Source organism: Saccostrea echinata, unplaced genomic scaffold (genome assembly GCF_033153115.1).
Source record: "Saccostrea echinata isolate AGI-Se365-2 ecotype Australia unplaced genomic scaffold, CSIRO_AGI_Sech_v1 ptg000005l, whole genome shotgun sequence".
Lineage (NCBI taxonomy): Eukaryota > Metazoa > Mollusca > Bivalvia > Ostreida > Ostreidae > Saccostrea > Saccostrea echinata.
This window is the reverse complement of record NW_026889754.1, coordinates 4091035-4105522: the sequence shown is the minus strand read 5'-3', so window position 1 is coordinate 4105522 and position 14488 is coordinate 4091035. Positions and strand designations below refer to the sequence as shown.

The following is a 14488-nucleotide window of genomic DNA, read 5'->3' as shown; positions in this document are numbered from 1 at the left end:
GGGGGGTCTTAAATTCCGACTGTATCGTATTACATTAAAGTGAACAACGTGACTTACTACAGATCCAGCATTTGGAAATTTCGTCTGAAGCAGGCTAACTTTGGAGTCTAAATCTGCATCGCTGATATTGCTGTAACGATCCCTTTAAAGTTTTAAAGTGTCTGGGAAGTATGAAATAATGCTAGTTTTAAAATACGTAGAATTGTATAATAAAAACATTCCGTAAGTTTTACAGTCAGATTCGCAACGATAACGGAGATATTCCGGGTTAAAGTAGGCGGTTCTCGCACCTGTCTAAAACCAATCAACGCTACTTCCGGTTTTACCATAAATAGCGAAAAACCCCGCATGACGTCACATCACATCAAGTTCAAAATGGCGAGTACAAACAACAACAGCGAAGCCTCCGATTCTGCGTCCGATATCGACCTACATATGTCGTTTGAGGCCTCATCCTTCGAAGAAACACAAGAAGAACATTTCCAGAATGTAGCCCCTTATCGATTTGAACCTGAGGCGAGTGATTCTAGTGAATCTGATGGCTAAAGTGAGGACGATGTCGACAACCCACAGCGGCTCGGCAATACGGACTGGTATGACTTTCACGTTAAAACTCTCTGGTATAATACAAAGAAAAATATATATTTTATACTCATAGAATTTCGCATGGTCTGAACGAATAATAATTAATAAAAATATTACTATATAAGCCAAATGTTGCGAGAAATGAGGCCATGTAAATTACACCCATGCAACATGGCTGAATATTCGTTCGGGACGACCATTTGAATCTTATGGGCTAGCAGATTTAGATCTATTCTTGAAAATTGTCTCAATGAGAAGGAAATAATTAATCTGATCTTGAAAAGTGGTATATACACGCCCAAAGAGTTTACTACTTTTTTGTAGCTTGTCAACTTTTCTGGTCTCTATAGTCATGGAGTTTGGACATGTTTTTTTTTTCTGCGATGGCAGAAAATTAAGATGACAACTAAATTTGTCAGAACCTCTAACTCTGAGAATAAAATTTTGCCCCTTTACAGGCCCGTAGGAAGCAATTTCAGTTGGGGGGGGGGGGGGGGGGGGCACAGCTGAACATTTTCAGTTGGGGGGGGGGGGCACTATCAACTACCAAAATTCCTTGACAAGCAAAAAAAACAGGTCATCAGACGTTTTCATTGAGGGGGCACAAGCAACAAGCATATAGTAGCTATGTTTTCTATAGTAATCTAGATATCGGCAAAATTATTTGAGGGGGACAACCCCCCCCCTTCCTACGGCCATGCTTTATACCTGATGATAAGTTGAAAACAAAAACTGTATTGCTCTATGCACATTATCTACATGTATGGGTCTTCTGGAGTATTTTTTTTTTAAAGATTAAAGTTGATAAATAATCATTATGTCTAATGCATCTTCGTAAGCCAAGGGTTTTCGGTCTGCTTCGCGGGGAGAAAAGTGGACCGAAAACCCTTGTCTTGCGAAGATGTGTCTAATATAACTTCCATGTAATCATGTTTGAATATTGTAGGTGCACTTGTGGATTCTGTACTCCGAAACCCACACTCAGAGAAAGTATATGCTGCACTGAAATCACCAGGATTGATGAAAAGAGAACATCTTATCAGAAAGAATTGCCTTGCATTACAGAACACCCTGGATTCCAATCTGTTTGTCTCGACATCTACGTCTTGGAGACAGCCTATTATCAGTATCGTTCCCAGTATGGGGAATTGCAAAAGACCATTGAACAGTAAGACATTTTATTGAATTTTTACATATTTGTTCCAAAAATGAAATAAAGCATTTGAAGAAAATCACAAAGACTATCACAAGTAATAACAAGTGCATGATAACATGATTTTCTTTTATTCAATTACAGAAGAAACAGATATACAGCATATCGTCAGCTTGTTCGTTGGTGTTGGGGCTACTTGGGGAAGAGTGTTCGTGTCCCACTTCCCTCTTGTGCAGTTACAAAGATACACCATTCCTTCAGTTCTGAAGAGTATCAAGGATTCAGAGACCCTGAATGAGTAAGCCACTTCTATATTTTGGATTAACAAAAATTCACCATATTATCAACTTTTACTATCAATTTTACAAATTAAATAAATATAAAGTTTACACAGCATAAATCTTATAAATGAGAAATGGTTAAGCATAGGATACAGAAAACAACCTTGCCTAGTCACACATACAAGCAAAAAGCAGTTCAAAATAATTGACAAAACATAAGCCTCATGTACATATTACAATAAAATTTATAAAAGCATCAGCTACAGAAAAAATCTTGATTACATAGGTAAACAATTTTTTTTGCACCCAGGAACGGGACGTGGACCCTGCTTTTTTTGTTCCCATTTTTTTTTTTTTTTTGCAATTTTATTTTTGTTTTCCTACATGCAAATTTACAAGTAAATGCTAACTATAACACTATTTATACAATTATTTACAAACAGACTATGACAAACTACAGCATGAGTATCTACAACTGATATTTACAGTTCTATGTATACAAGGGCTAGAATCTCCTACACAGATGTCTCCTTCCTCCCAAACCGAGACTGGAAATTAAACACTGCTTCCTCCTTTTCAGGGTGAAGAAAATCACTGCACAGAGGAGGTGGTTGCAACTGAGGCAAACAGAGCGCAGGTGGAAAGGCGGGTGCTGGTGTCCGGGATGATACCTCAACGTATCGTAGAGTCTCTGTCATCAAATCAGATGCATACCCTGAAATGCATAGACAATATTTAAAATTTGTAAAATATTGAGGACTCTATCTCTGTTGATAAATACAAGTATCATTCTCGTGTTTTGCTTGGTATTGAATAAAATTAAATTCAACATATTTTGTTATTTATATATACATTTTTTTTTTGGTTGTTCAATTTTTAAATGAGGAGGGACTTTTACAATTTTTTTTTTTTTTTAGGTGCGTTAATAAAAGCATCTTACCAAACGTTGAATCTACAGTCTTCATGCGAACACTATATTCGCCATGCTTGAACTTGGGAAAGCTGATCTTGTACTGCAGGTTTCCCTCCTTTGTAACTGCCTGCATTCTTGAAGAGTTCTCATTAAAATGGAGAGCAGCAACCATCAACCTACATAAAATTTTTAACCTTGTAGATTACAATAAATAAAATCTCCATCTGCTTTCTGTATTGTAGAAATTTAAATAAGAAATGATATAAAAAAATATCCAATATTACTGTGTAAGCATACCTGCAGTACATGCCATGATAAGAGAAGGAAACCATCTTGGGGGCAAAGTGATTGATAGTGCTATGGAAAGCCTCAATCTGGGATGTTTGGTGCAGTGGGGACAGCTTGGGTATATCTTTCTTCATCTGATTGGACAGGATAATATCGCAAATCTTCTCACTGGCTTTTGTTCCTTTATGAAAACAAAATGTATACTTATTGTACAGGATTTTTCCCTTTAACAAGGCAGTTATGAAATTTGCCAATACAGAAAGTAATAATTATTTATCAATTCTAAAATAAGGTTTTACCTGGTTTTATCCACTTCTTTTTCTGCTCATCACCCTCTAACGTGTCATGGGCACAAGATGGGAAGAGGTCATTGTGGCCCTCATGAATATTGTGGATATGGTTTTCCACAGACTCCCACTTTGCCCACATGAAGTCCCCATTCCCATCAGGTGTTGAAGCTGCCACCCAGTACAAGTGGTTGGTCAAGCTCTTGATCCATTTGGCAAGATTCCCACACTCCTTCTGTTTGGATGCAGCTAGGATCTTTTTCTTTAGACCTGAAAATATTTTGGAAGCCATGTTTACAGAGTAAAATTAATATGTCCCATCTTAAGATGGGCATATAAAAATCATAATTTAACTGCTTCATTTCATCTTTTACATTCATAACTTTTTAAATCATACATGTTAATAATAACTTTGGAGATAACTCAGTAGAAGTCATTATAAAAGTTAAACATCAGCTAATGTTGATTCTGTACAAAGATGTCTTTAAATACATACAATTCAAATACTGGTAAAGAAAGAAAAGAAAAAGAATACCTTTTGCCACATGCCAAACATCATAATAGTGTGTCGTCTCCGTCAAGTTCTCCCTGATCCACTTTTGTATCTGGACATGGCGGTCAGTCACTATCGTACCAATCTCCAAATCTTGGTCTTTCATCCAGGCAATAGTCCGCTCTAATCCCTTCTTCTCCATTCCCAAGCTGTTTTTTACTTCATTGCTCTACAAAATTTAATCAGATTTCATTAACTTCACAAAACTTCAACCAAACACCTAAAGTTAGTACACATTTTTTCCCCTCATTAGATCCTTTTTAGCATTTTATTTTCATGTATACTTTGTTGAATCTTTTCAGCAGTGTTTGAGTGATAGTTTTATTTAAAATAATGATAAAATAATATTTTTTTTTTAAAACAGTTCATCTTTAATTTAAATAAAAAGTGCAGATATTTATCGAAATAACTTGTTTACCTGAACCAGCTGGATATCAATGACAATTCCTTCCTCAAGGTCAATGGTGCTGTACGAGCCAAACTTTGCACAGTGACCAGGGGAGTCAGCTCGCCCATCTCCACCAATAACCAGAGGATCTCCTCTTTCCAAAGCTCGACTTGCATACTCCTGCTGGTGCTTGTCCCACACACGAGCAATTACAGGAAACAAAATGGCTGACTGGTGGGAATTGAATGTTCTTCTGGTAATGGTTGCAACCCCCATGCAGTTCAGCACACGAAGAACTTTGGACACAAGGGCACCAGAAAACAGTATGGCGGCAGATAACCCAATGTTCCCAACAGGAATATTCCCAATGAATGGCTGACTGCTCCACTGCCAGGTAAACCCACAGAACTCACACTCCACAGCAATCTTCACCATTGTTCCAAGCACCTGCTGTACACTTGCTGCTGTATACTTGTGGCACCTCCTGCAGTTACTGAACAGCTCAAGCAGCTTGGTTTCGGAGATGATAAACTTCCTGTCTTCCAAGGGGTTGCAGGGTGCTTCAGTGCTACAATTTTTAAAAGATTAAATTAATTACAGGGAAATAAAAATTGCCAAAAGAATTGAGGCTAACATATTCATTTTCTCTTCATAGTAAACTTTTTGAAGCAATTCTTAGGTAACTGATCAATGACCATAGCCTAATCACTTACTTGATATCCTGTACATGAGAATCATCTGAACTAGTGCCAGAAGGTTCATACAATGAGGCAGTCTCATTCTCCGTCTGGATAGACTCTTCACCACTAGAGGAATCAGGAACAGGAACAGGTGCTGGAGGTGGACGTGGAGCAGGCAAATCATCTCGTACATCAACCTGAATACCAATGCTTCGAACTCTGGGTTGTAGGTCAACTTGTAATCCTAACAAATTACATATAAACATTATATGTCATTGTGAGAAAACAAGATTTTTCTCTTAAAATTTATATTTAGGAGGAAGAACAATGATCTAATTAGTCTTATGCATATGAACTTGCAATTTTTTAAAATTGAATACTACACACGAAATTAGGTACTGATAAGTTAAATGTTTTCCTCTCTTTTCAAAATTTAAAAAGAAATGGTGAAAGGGGGTATATAAACGATACTACATAATATAATTCAGTTATAATAATCATCAATGAGTAAATATGTAATAATCCCTGAATGTACGAGGGGTTATCAAAAAGTTCGTGGACTGATGCGATAAAATTATTACTATGTCGTCGTTGATTACAAAATTAAGAAGGTACATAAAACAATAAAAGTTAAAGAAGTGTTGAAAATTTCAGCTTAATACGTTAATAATTTGCCAAATTATCATCAAATAAAAAAGACATTGTATGATCACCCGGCGCTTTCGCCATTGAATTCAATAACGTCGGACAACGTCATTATTTCTCATTGTTTGCTCCCTCTGTCTCAATACACTTATCTTGATGAGATTAAGTGTAGTTAAGTAAAAACCTAAACCCGTCTTATTTATATGACTTTACAATGTCATGAACAGCTAATTTCAATGCATTAATAATGTAAATAAAACTTTACATAGGAAAAGGTCCTCGCTTGAGTATGCCAGCATAATTTGCTTCTCGGAGTTCAATGTCTACCTCACATAATTAACGTCACTTTTCGGCGTGACTGACTTTGGACACCCTGACTACAAATCGACATTAATTGTGCGTCTCTTCTCTAGTTGGAACTGTTTTGGAATTAAGAAACAAGTACTCTGGATGCATTTTATTTCTCTGTAGCCCGTTTAAACATTTTCTAGGTCTACGCCCGTTTTTTCGGGGCTGAAACCTTATAGAATGTTGGAAAATGACGCCCCCCCCTTTTTGACGTCATTTTTAACCCTTTGATTGTTCGAACATTCCATATAAAGATTATACCATAAAACTTCATAGAACTTACAGAATGAGGTAGAAATTGCAACTTTTACGAATCAATTGTGTCATATCACATGAGTGAATGTATGGGACTTTCGGATGACAAATGCTCTTTTCAAAAGAGTTTTTCTCAGTAACACTCAGGTAGAAAATACGTCATGTTGGAGGTTGCGCCGCTTGGACATACCATTGCTTACAAAAACATCAACAATTCATTGAAAAATAAAACTTATGATACATAGTATATTTTATAGATAGAAAAAATGATGCTTATTTATAGTTTAAATATTCATTGATGTACCTCAAGCGGTTTTAATTTTATGGCGCTAGTCCACGAACTTTTTGATAACCCCTCGTATGTCTTTCAATACCAGCTTAGGGGTCATAGTCCATAAATGTACATGTTCTAATATAATAAATGTTTTTTAAAAAAAAGCCAAACTAGCCATGGGGAATCAGATTGAGAGTACCAGGTATATTGCAGTAATAATCAAAGAATAAAGAATGACAATTACAACATATTATTATCTTATGTTGCAACAAGTTACTTCGAATAAGTACCTTTTTCCTTATTCCTTGCAGCAACTTGAATCTTTACGCTACGTTTTCGTGTTGATTCTGTCTGACATGCCATAGACACACTTTTCTCCTCCTAAAATGAACAGAAAAAAGATTTATAAGTAATCCGTAGAAGTATAATTGTGGCCTGCATACTTTACAGCAATATTTTTATCTCTTTTCTTTAATAATACTCGTATGAATAGTACAATTTTTTCTTCCTTTCACTAAATTTAGAACAAGTGCAAGTTTCTGTTTTATTTCATAATAGTTTACTCATACACATATGGACTTATTTGCATAGAGTCTAGTATTGTGGACATGTTAAGCAGGAAATTTAGATTTGGTTATTATTTATTTAGGGTCAAGTAATTTAAATTCAGAAGAACACAGCGATGAAGAATGTAATAACCATCTCTTTTAATCTTATATCTGAACTGAATAAATCTTCATGATATTGTGAATAATGCACAAGATGCATGATAACATCATTTATATTTAACAAAATAATCATTGAACTTTTTCTTAAACGAGGCAAGCTGACAAATTTATACTACATTTTTTATTTCGTATATTTTTGTTGACCTAATCAATCTGTGCAGAGTTATCTTAATTATGCCCAAACAAAAGTCATAGGAGATGTCAATTTAAATAAACATATCTCTTACTACACATCGGATCCTCACCAATCTATCCTTGTTTAATACCCAATACAGTAATAACCAACTTATCAGTTGTAAAAATCATTCTTACATTCATGGTCCTCATGGGACTTAGAACCGAAAGTTGAATAGCAAGTTGAATACCGATCCCAATCGGAATCAAGATGAAGAATTTAACAGAAAAGAAATTGAGACAGAATTAGATGAGAATCTAGGATTTTTTTTTTTTAAATAATGGCCTTAAAAAAAGATAAATAAAAGATGCATCAGCATGTGGAATAAGAAGAGAAAATTTAATAAAATCATTCTTTCTTTTCAGTTGGTTTAGTACTACATGTACATATATTGTGTAAACATAATTATATAAAGCTAAGGTGCAAGGAATGTAACAATTTACACATTTCTCTCTATTTTTTTTTTTTTTTTTTTTGGGTTCTTAAATATGTTATAACATACCGAAACAGGTGTGGGAAAGGGAACAGGCGTTGTTTGGATCCCAACACATTCATCCTGGTCTTGCGACTCTTCCTGTATTTCTTCAACCTCTGTGTTGTCATGAAGCAGCTCTGCCAATACCTGCGATAAAATAATGAACAAATTTTAACACAAACAAATAATATAAATTTGAATAAGTTTAAGATATTTCAGTGAATACCCAGTGTAATTTACTTTCTGTTTAACAAACAAAGAACATGAAAGCATTTTTAGTGCAGATGAGGTCTTTTTTCTTATTCCGAATTTTCTCACCAAAAGTCTACAAATTTCTGAAGTTAATATTTTTTTATTATCGAATCACCACCATTTATAGATTAAAACAAAATAGAATAGAACAAAAAAAACTAACCCTATTCCTCTCACGCTTTGCATGGGCTCCTCGTACTGGAGTAGGGGTGTTTACATGGGGAGACTCCAGGAACGCATCGTTCAGTTGGTCTCTTTTCCGCTTGGGATATATGCTTGGTATGGACCCCTGGCGTAGACGCTTCTTCGCTGGGATCCCAAAGTCCTTCATGAGCGAGAAATGTACCTCATAGCAATCCTCGTTGAAATGGTCACTGCAGATAACGGTGTATTTCGAAGGACCAGACCAGTCTGCCCTCGTCAGCTTCACAAAACGACACCAGGCCGCTCGCAGTCGCTCATCTTTGGGGAAAACATGAACCGACACGCCATCTGACTGTCTTTTGCTGCATCCCGCTACAACACACATGCGTCCGACACTTTTGCTGGCCATTATTCGCCGGAAAACACGCACAGGTCAATAGAAGACTTTCTAAAAATGGCGAAAACTGATGTGTTGTGACGTCACTTCCGTTTTAGCTAGGAATAGCCTCGTTTTCGGTATCGTAAAGGTGTATATTTTTAAAATTTTCAGTTTTTTGGCAATATCTCCTTCATAAAATCGACTTTGTTGGAAAAACTTGCTTTTCTAGATATTTTAATACTTAAACAAAATATATAATACCACTTTATCATCTACTTCCCAGACACTTTAAGCCTTCGTCCTTTAGCCTTTTATAAATGAGGGATAGTGAGCATCCAAATTTTTCTGCCATTTGTGTGGTAGTAAAATTTAAATCGTATAGCATTTTTAACTGCTCGTGTGGTATAATAACTGTGTATCTTCCACTTCCACCTGTAATTAATGTTTTGAATTTATAAGGTGAAAAACTAGGAAAGGGGCACAAAATATTGAGTTCATGCCGCCATAGTTATGTTGACTGCACACAATATTAAATATTTTATATTATTTTATTCTCCCCGAAAATGTCCCAATTCTAACACCATGTCCTAATCCCTCCACCTCCGCACAAAATAGGCTTCTTGAATAGTCACAGTTTTCTTTTTTTTTTTCGGAGACGTGGGTGGGACCGTGGAGTGTTGTCAATTACTCCTTGTTTACTTTTTCGCTCAGATTTATGATTTAGTTACCCTTGGTCTTTTGAACTTGGTTATCCTCTAATATTTACAGCGCAGTACAGTTAAGGCAACATTTTTATAAAAAGGCACCAAAAACGAGACACTTAAAGTTTATCCGTCTTTTTTTAGCATGAAACTCTATCTGAAATATCTTAATGGCTTTATGAAGAGTTGGTCCATCGCTTTTCACATCGGTATTTTTTTGTCATCATGTGACCCTCTACAGTCACGTGAGCTCTGATTGTAGGTCAAAATATGAAATGTCAAATTTAACCAAAAAGTGCAAGGGCAAGGCATACAATATTTGAACTGTACAATGTTTCGTTGTGTCTTATCGAAAAACTGATGCTCAATAAAAAAAAGTCTCATTCAGACAGATTTCTGAGATGTTTAAGTTATTCCTTGAAAACAAACACCAGTATTCAAAAATGGGGTATTTTTCATCATTTAACCGGAAATTTTTAATTCCTTAATGAATTACAAAGAAATGAGCATCACTTTTTAAAAATTATACGGTAAAGTAAAGAAATTAAAATAAAAACCTACCTCTTGGGTTGTCGCCTTGCCCTTGTACTTTTTGATTAAAAATTGAAATCTTAAGACAATCATTCTAAATATAGTTTTCAAACGCATCATTGATCCAGCGTGGGAGATAACTCTGTGGTACTAAATAGAGTTTGTGTACCTCGCTAATTTTGAACAAATAATACCTACGGACTGTGCTGGGCTTTATTTCATTAAATCAAATCGGTATGCATAAAAAAAAATCCTTGACTTTACTTTGGTTTGTATATCTTCGTTCTTTTATACGCTACACAAGACGTATTTGACTTTGGTTTGTATATCTTCGTTCTTTTATACGCTACACAAGACGTATTTGACACCTACCGCATTTCCTCCGTTCGTCAACAATAGGCCTAAAATTTGCCGCAACATCATGAAAATCAATTATTTGGAAATGCCCATGGTTAAAAATATTGAAAGATTCAATCATTTGTAATACAAAACAGACAGCCGCTATCAATGATAAAATATTTATTCTTCCCCAATAGACACAGAAAAAATATCTCCAACAGAACTTTGTTTTTTTTGTTTTTGTTTTGTATATATATCGAGAGAGAGAGAGAGAGAGATAGATATATATATATATATATATATATATATATATATATATATATATATATATATATATATATATATATATACATACATATGTGATTATTTTAGTTATCAAACCTTCAAGTGTTTAGGGATTCTAGACTACGTTAAAAGTTTTAAGAACAGGAGGAAGGAATTGGGGTGCTTACTCCTGTATTTAATAACCTGTTTTCCTACTACAGATCTAACCCCACCCCACCCCTCCCCATCACCAGTTTGCTTCTGGCTCCTTTGATACCATTTACCTTACTTGCATGTAAAAAATAAAATATTAAACGGTGTTTACATCAGGTTTTACTTTTTTGGGTATTTAGCACAAATCACATTGGGGGAGGGGAAAGGGGGGGGGGGGGGCTTTAGTCTAATTTTTTTTAGTTATTATCAATCCATGCGCAAACAAGATAATCATAGTAAAACTTTGTAATCAAGAAACATAGCTGTAAAAGAACAGGTGAACACAATATACATGCTGAAATTTAGATCTTATTGGTACCCAAAAACACAGACAGGCGTGAAGCCAGAATTGAAGTGAAATGTACGCAAAGAACGGCTGGGGTCCGCTTTGAGACCCCCCGTTGGTCCAGGGCTAGGCCCTGATGAGGACCTAGGGGCGAAGTCTCTGGAAGCTCATGGGATTTACAAATATTTCATTCAGAATCATGCCATTGCGGTTTTCTTTAGGAAATACAAGAGTACTTAATATTGCTTTTAACACAAAGTTAAATACTTCGGTGCAAATTTATTTTTTAAAATGATATATTGATATCATCTACTCTTAACTTTCAGCAACAAATATAATTAATTTCAATTATTAACAAAAATAATGTTACATTTCAAATCATTTTCTAGTGGATCACAGCATTCAACGGTTGATATTTTCTCAAAGATCTTTAAAAAAAATTATCTATGTGGTTTAGAAGAATTACAAATTAATAAACATTTTATTTGGTTGTGGCAATGATTTAATAAAACATTTCAATTTTTTTTATAAAGACATAGTAATATAAAATTTGAATCTGAATCCAAACAGTACGAGATAAAATAATTTGAAACACAAATATTTGCTGGGTAATATTGATATTTTTTCTCTTCTCACAAACCTCTCCTCCCCCCCTCCCAATTTTTAAATTTTAAAACGATGTGTATACATCTGCGTATTTGCGTATAGGCAGTTACGCGTCTGTCAGAATACATTCAAGTAAAGATATTCAAATCTTAACAGCCTTCAAACTTTCACACCATTGTACTGTTAAAAATTCAAAGTATTATTTATCTAGAAATAGGCTTCTTGAATAGTCACAGTTTTCTTTTTATCTTCATTAATGCAGAAATTCTATAAATTTACAGCCCAGTGATACAGATAGTAAAAGTTCTATGATGAATTTAAAATAAGAAGCAATGGTAAAAACTGAAATCTTCAAATTCACATATTTTTGATTGCTAGAGGTATAAATTATAACTTATAGGGTCTTATACTCTTTTATGTACAGTGCACATACATTGTACACTGTGCAGTTTGACTTCACAAATACATTGTAAGTGTGACTGCATCTAAATTATACTATTTGATATCATGACGTGCTGTGCTTATATTATGTTACATGTTTGTACATGTATGCCAAATGACAACATCATTGCATGTTTAAAAGTGTGCAACTTTCATAATGTGCGTGTTTTTGTGTATGTGTGTGTGTGGGGGGGGGGATACACACAAGGCACGGTTATTTTACATCGATGTAAAGAATATTATGTTTACATGTTAATACCTAATACCTAATACATGCACATACACACCTTAATGAACACAAAGGGACCTAGGGAGGTAGTGGGATCGTCTCAGTTTTCCATGATTTCCCGAAATAACGTCATCATCTTCTCATCAAAAAGATAAACAAGGCCCAGGTCTCTTATTTCATCCCTATTCTCTTTAAAGATTGCCTGATTGTTGCATTTATCAACTGCATATTTCAGCTGCTGTCGCCACGGTTTTAGATGTAAACAACATTCCGTGTCACCGAGTGCAAGCGCTTGGCTGTAGCCGAATGCAGACAAACGACACAATAAAAAGAGAATTATTTCGAAGACGTGTTGTTACTATATAAGAGAAAATCACTAATGTTTATTTATTTAAACATGAAAATACAGACATTCATTACAAATTCTCGCAATCATCATTAAATAGCTTTTTTTTTAGCTCCATTTCCTTATATGGATATCAAGGCGGAGCAACTGTCATGACGTCAAACCTCATTATGACCTCATTACCATATTATCTTCATGTGTAGCCTTAACTGTACTGCGAGGTAGTAGTATATGATAAAATAAGGTGAACGTTTTTTTTTATTAGTTGGGTTACGGATCCGCCGACCGAATTTTTTGACTTGTAGAAAAAAAAAATAAAATGCACTTTTCCAATTTTTTTTCATTACTGACCGACATAAATTAAAAGAAATACAAAAGAAAAAAATTCAAATGACTGCAAACTGTGAAAAATATCGATAAGAACACCCTAAATTGGTTTCAATTACGAAAAGATGCCTTAATTTTTGTACTTTCGGTTTTAAAATTGATCGGGTTTGGTATACACACTTGACTGTCACATGCGCCATGATGGCTGAGGAGGAAAGTTTGTTAAACGGCGGTTTGTGAATCAATTTAAGCATATGTACATGGAATACTAAATAAAAATCAAACAAAACATATAACTAGTTTTATTTTTAATATTTTTAAAACTATGTCAAAAAGTTTTTTTTTTTAATTTTCTTTTCGACCGACCTAATTTTTTTCAATAAAAAATCCGTAATCCAATCTAAAAAAAAAATTCGTATAAGTGAACGTAATAGATTATACATACCCGAAACGTTTTCCCGAGGTGCAGAAAATGGATTTTCATGCTGTGATGCTCGTTGATTTGCAATTTTTATTTCAATCTGGTCAATTAATACAGAGACTGTGGATTCTACGTCACGTTTTTTTTTCTTCTAGATTGACAAGATTCAGACACCTTTGGGATTGTCTTAGATCTGTCAATACAATGTTACAATCAGCATCGCCATTTTCAAAGCAACGGCTACCAGTCAAGATGGCTTGTTAAATGCTTTAGCGTGTCAGCAGTTCCATTATCCGCCGCATGAATTCGATAAAGTGTGAGGCCTTGACAGAATGCCATTGAATAGTTGTTGTCCAGTCTAGGTCGATCAGGTCGAAATGGTAGAGGTGATGTCCAGAATTCCTGTTTATCCTTATAGAATCCTGCTTCAGCTTTGTCTAGAAATTGTCGATCCTCCACAGACATGCCTTCCTTCTCATCGAGAGATGTTTTCAGAAAAACAGGATCGTCGTTCAAACGGAGAACACTCTGACAAGGCTCCATACATGTAGGACGTCCATTCGGCAATATTTGTGTCTTCAACACGTTGATGCGAGGTGGGACGTGAAAACTTCCGAGACAGGTTTCTCCCACTATGGTCCAGCCTAGACGTAATCTCTGCGCAAATGATTCAATGTCGGAACCAGTACGTTGTTCAAGCACGTGGTGTGCCTTCATTAGGTCTCTTCCAATCAATAAGGAGATGCTGGCCTTAGAATCTAATGGTGGTATGAACACCTCAATCTCATGAAGATGTGGGTATTCTCGTGCAACTTCTGGCGTTGGGATCTCACAAAACTTGTATTTTTCTTAAGTATTAAGGATAAAGTTTACTTTGTGAAAGTGCAAGGATGTGTCAATCAAACGCGTCCCGAAATTCGTAGTTTCAATAATATCAAGATAAAATAAGTTTTTTTTAAATTATATTTCTGTGTGACATGC

At 35.2% G+C, this 14488-nt stretch overlaps 3 protein-coding genes across 3 annotated transcripts; 1 reads left to right on the top strand and 2 right to left on the bottom strand.

Moving 5' to 3' along the window:
• The first annotated feature begins 375 nt into the window (after positions 1–375).
• LOC133179537 (uncharacterized) lies at positions 376–2145 on the top strand. Its single transcript, XM_061314271.1, has 3 exons — positions 376–440; positions 1532–1753; positions 1883–2145. Exons 1-3 carry the CDS (start codon positions 376–378, stop codon positions 2034–2036), a joined length of 441 nt encoding a protein of 146 aa, XP_061170255.1. The 3' UTR covers positions 2037–2145.
• Positions 2146–2512: 367 nt separating this feature from the next.
• LOC133179771 (uncharacterized) lies at positions 2513–5291 on the bottom strand. Its single transcript, XM_061314462.1, has 7 exons — positions 5162–5291; positions 4479–5008; positions 4043–4229; positions 3520–3777; positions 3230–3401; positions 2960–3108; positions 2513–2734 (listed from the first exon to the last, which is right to left on the bottom strand). The coding sequence occupies exons 1-7, from the start codon at positions 5226–5228 to the stop codon at positions 2535–2537; spliced, it is 1563 nt and encodes a 520-aa protein (XP_061170446.1). The 5' UTR covers positions 5229–5291; the 3' UTR covers positions 2513–2534.
• A 1632-nt stretch (positions 5292–6923) lies between these two features.
• Positions 6924–8861, bottom strand: LOC133179536 (THAP domain-containing protein 7-like). The gene is made up of 3 exons (XM_061314270.1): positions 8444–8861; positions 8056–8175; positions 6924–7031 (listed from the first exon to the last, which is right to left on the bottom strand). The coding sequence occupies exons 1-3, from the start codon at positions 8831–8833 to the stop codon at positions 6924–6926; spliced, it is 618 nt and encodes a 205-aa protein (XP_061170254.1). The 5' UTR covers positions 8834–8861.
• Positions 8862–14488: the final 5627 nt, after the last annotated feature.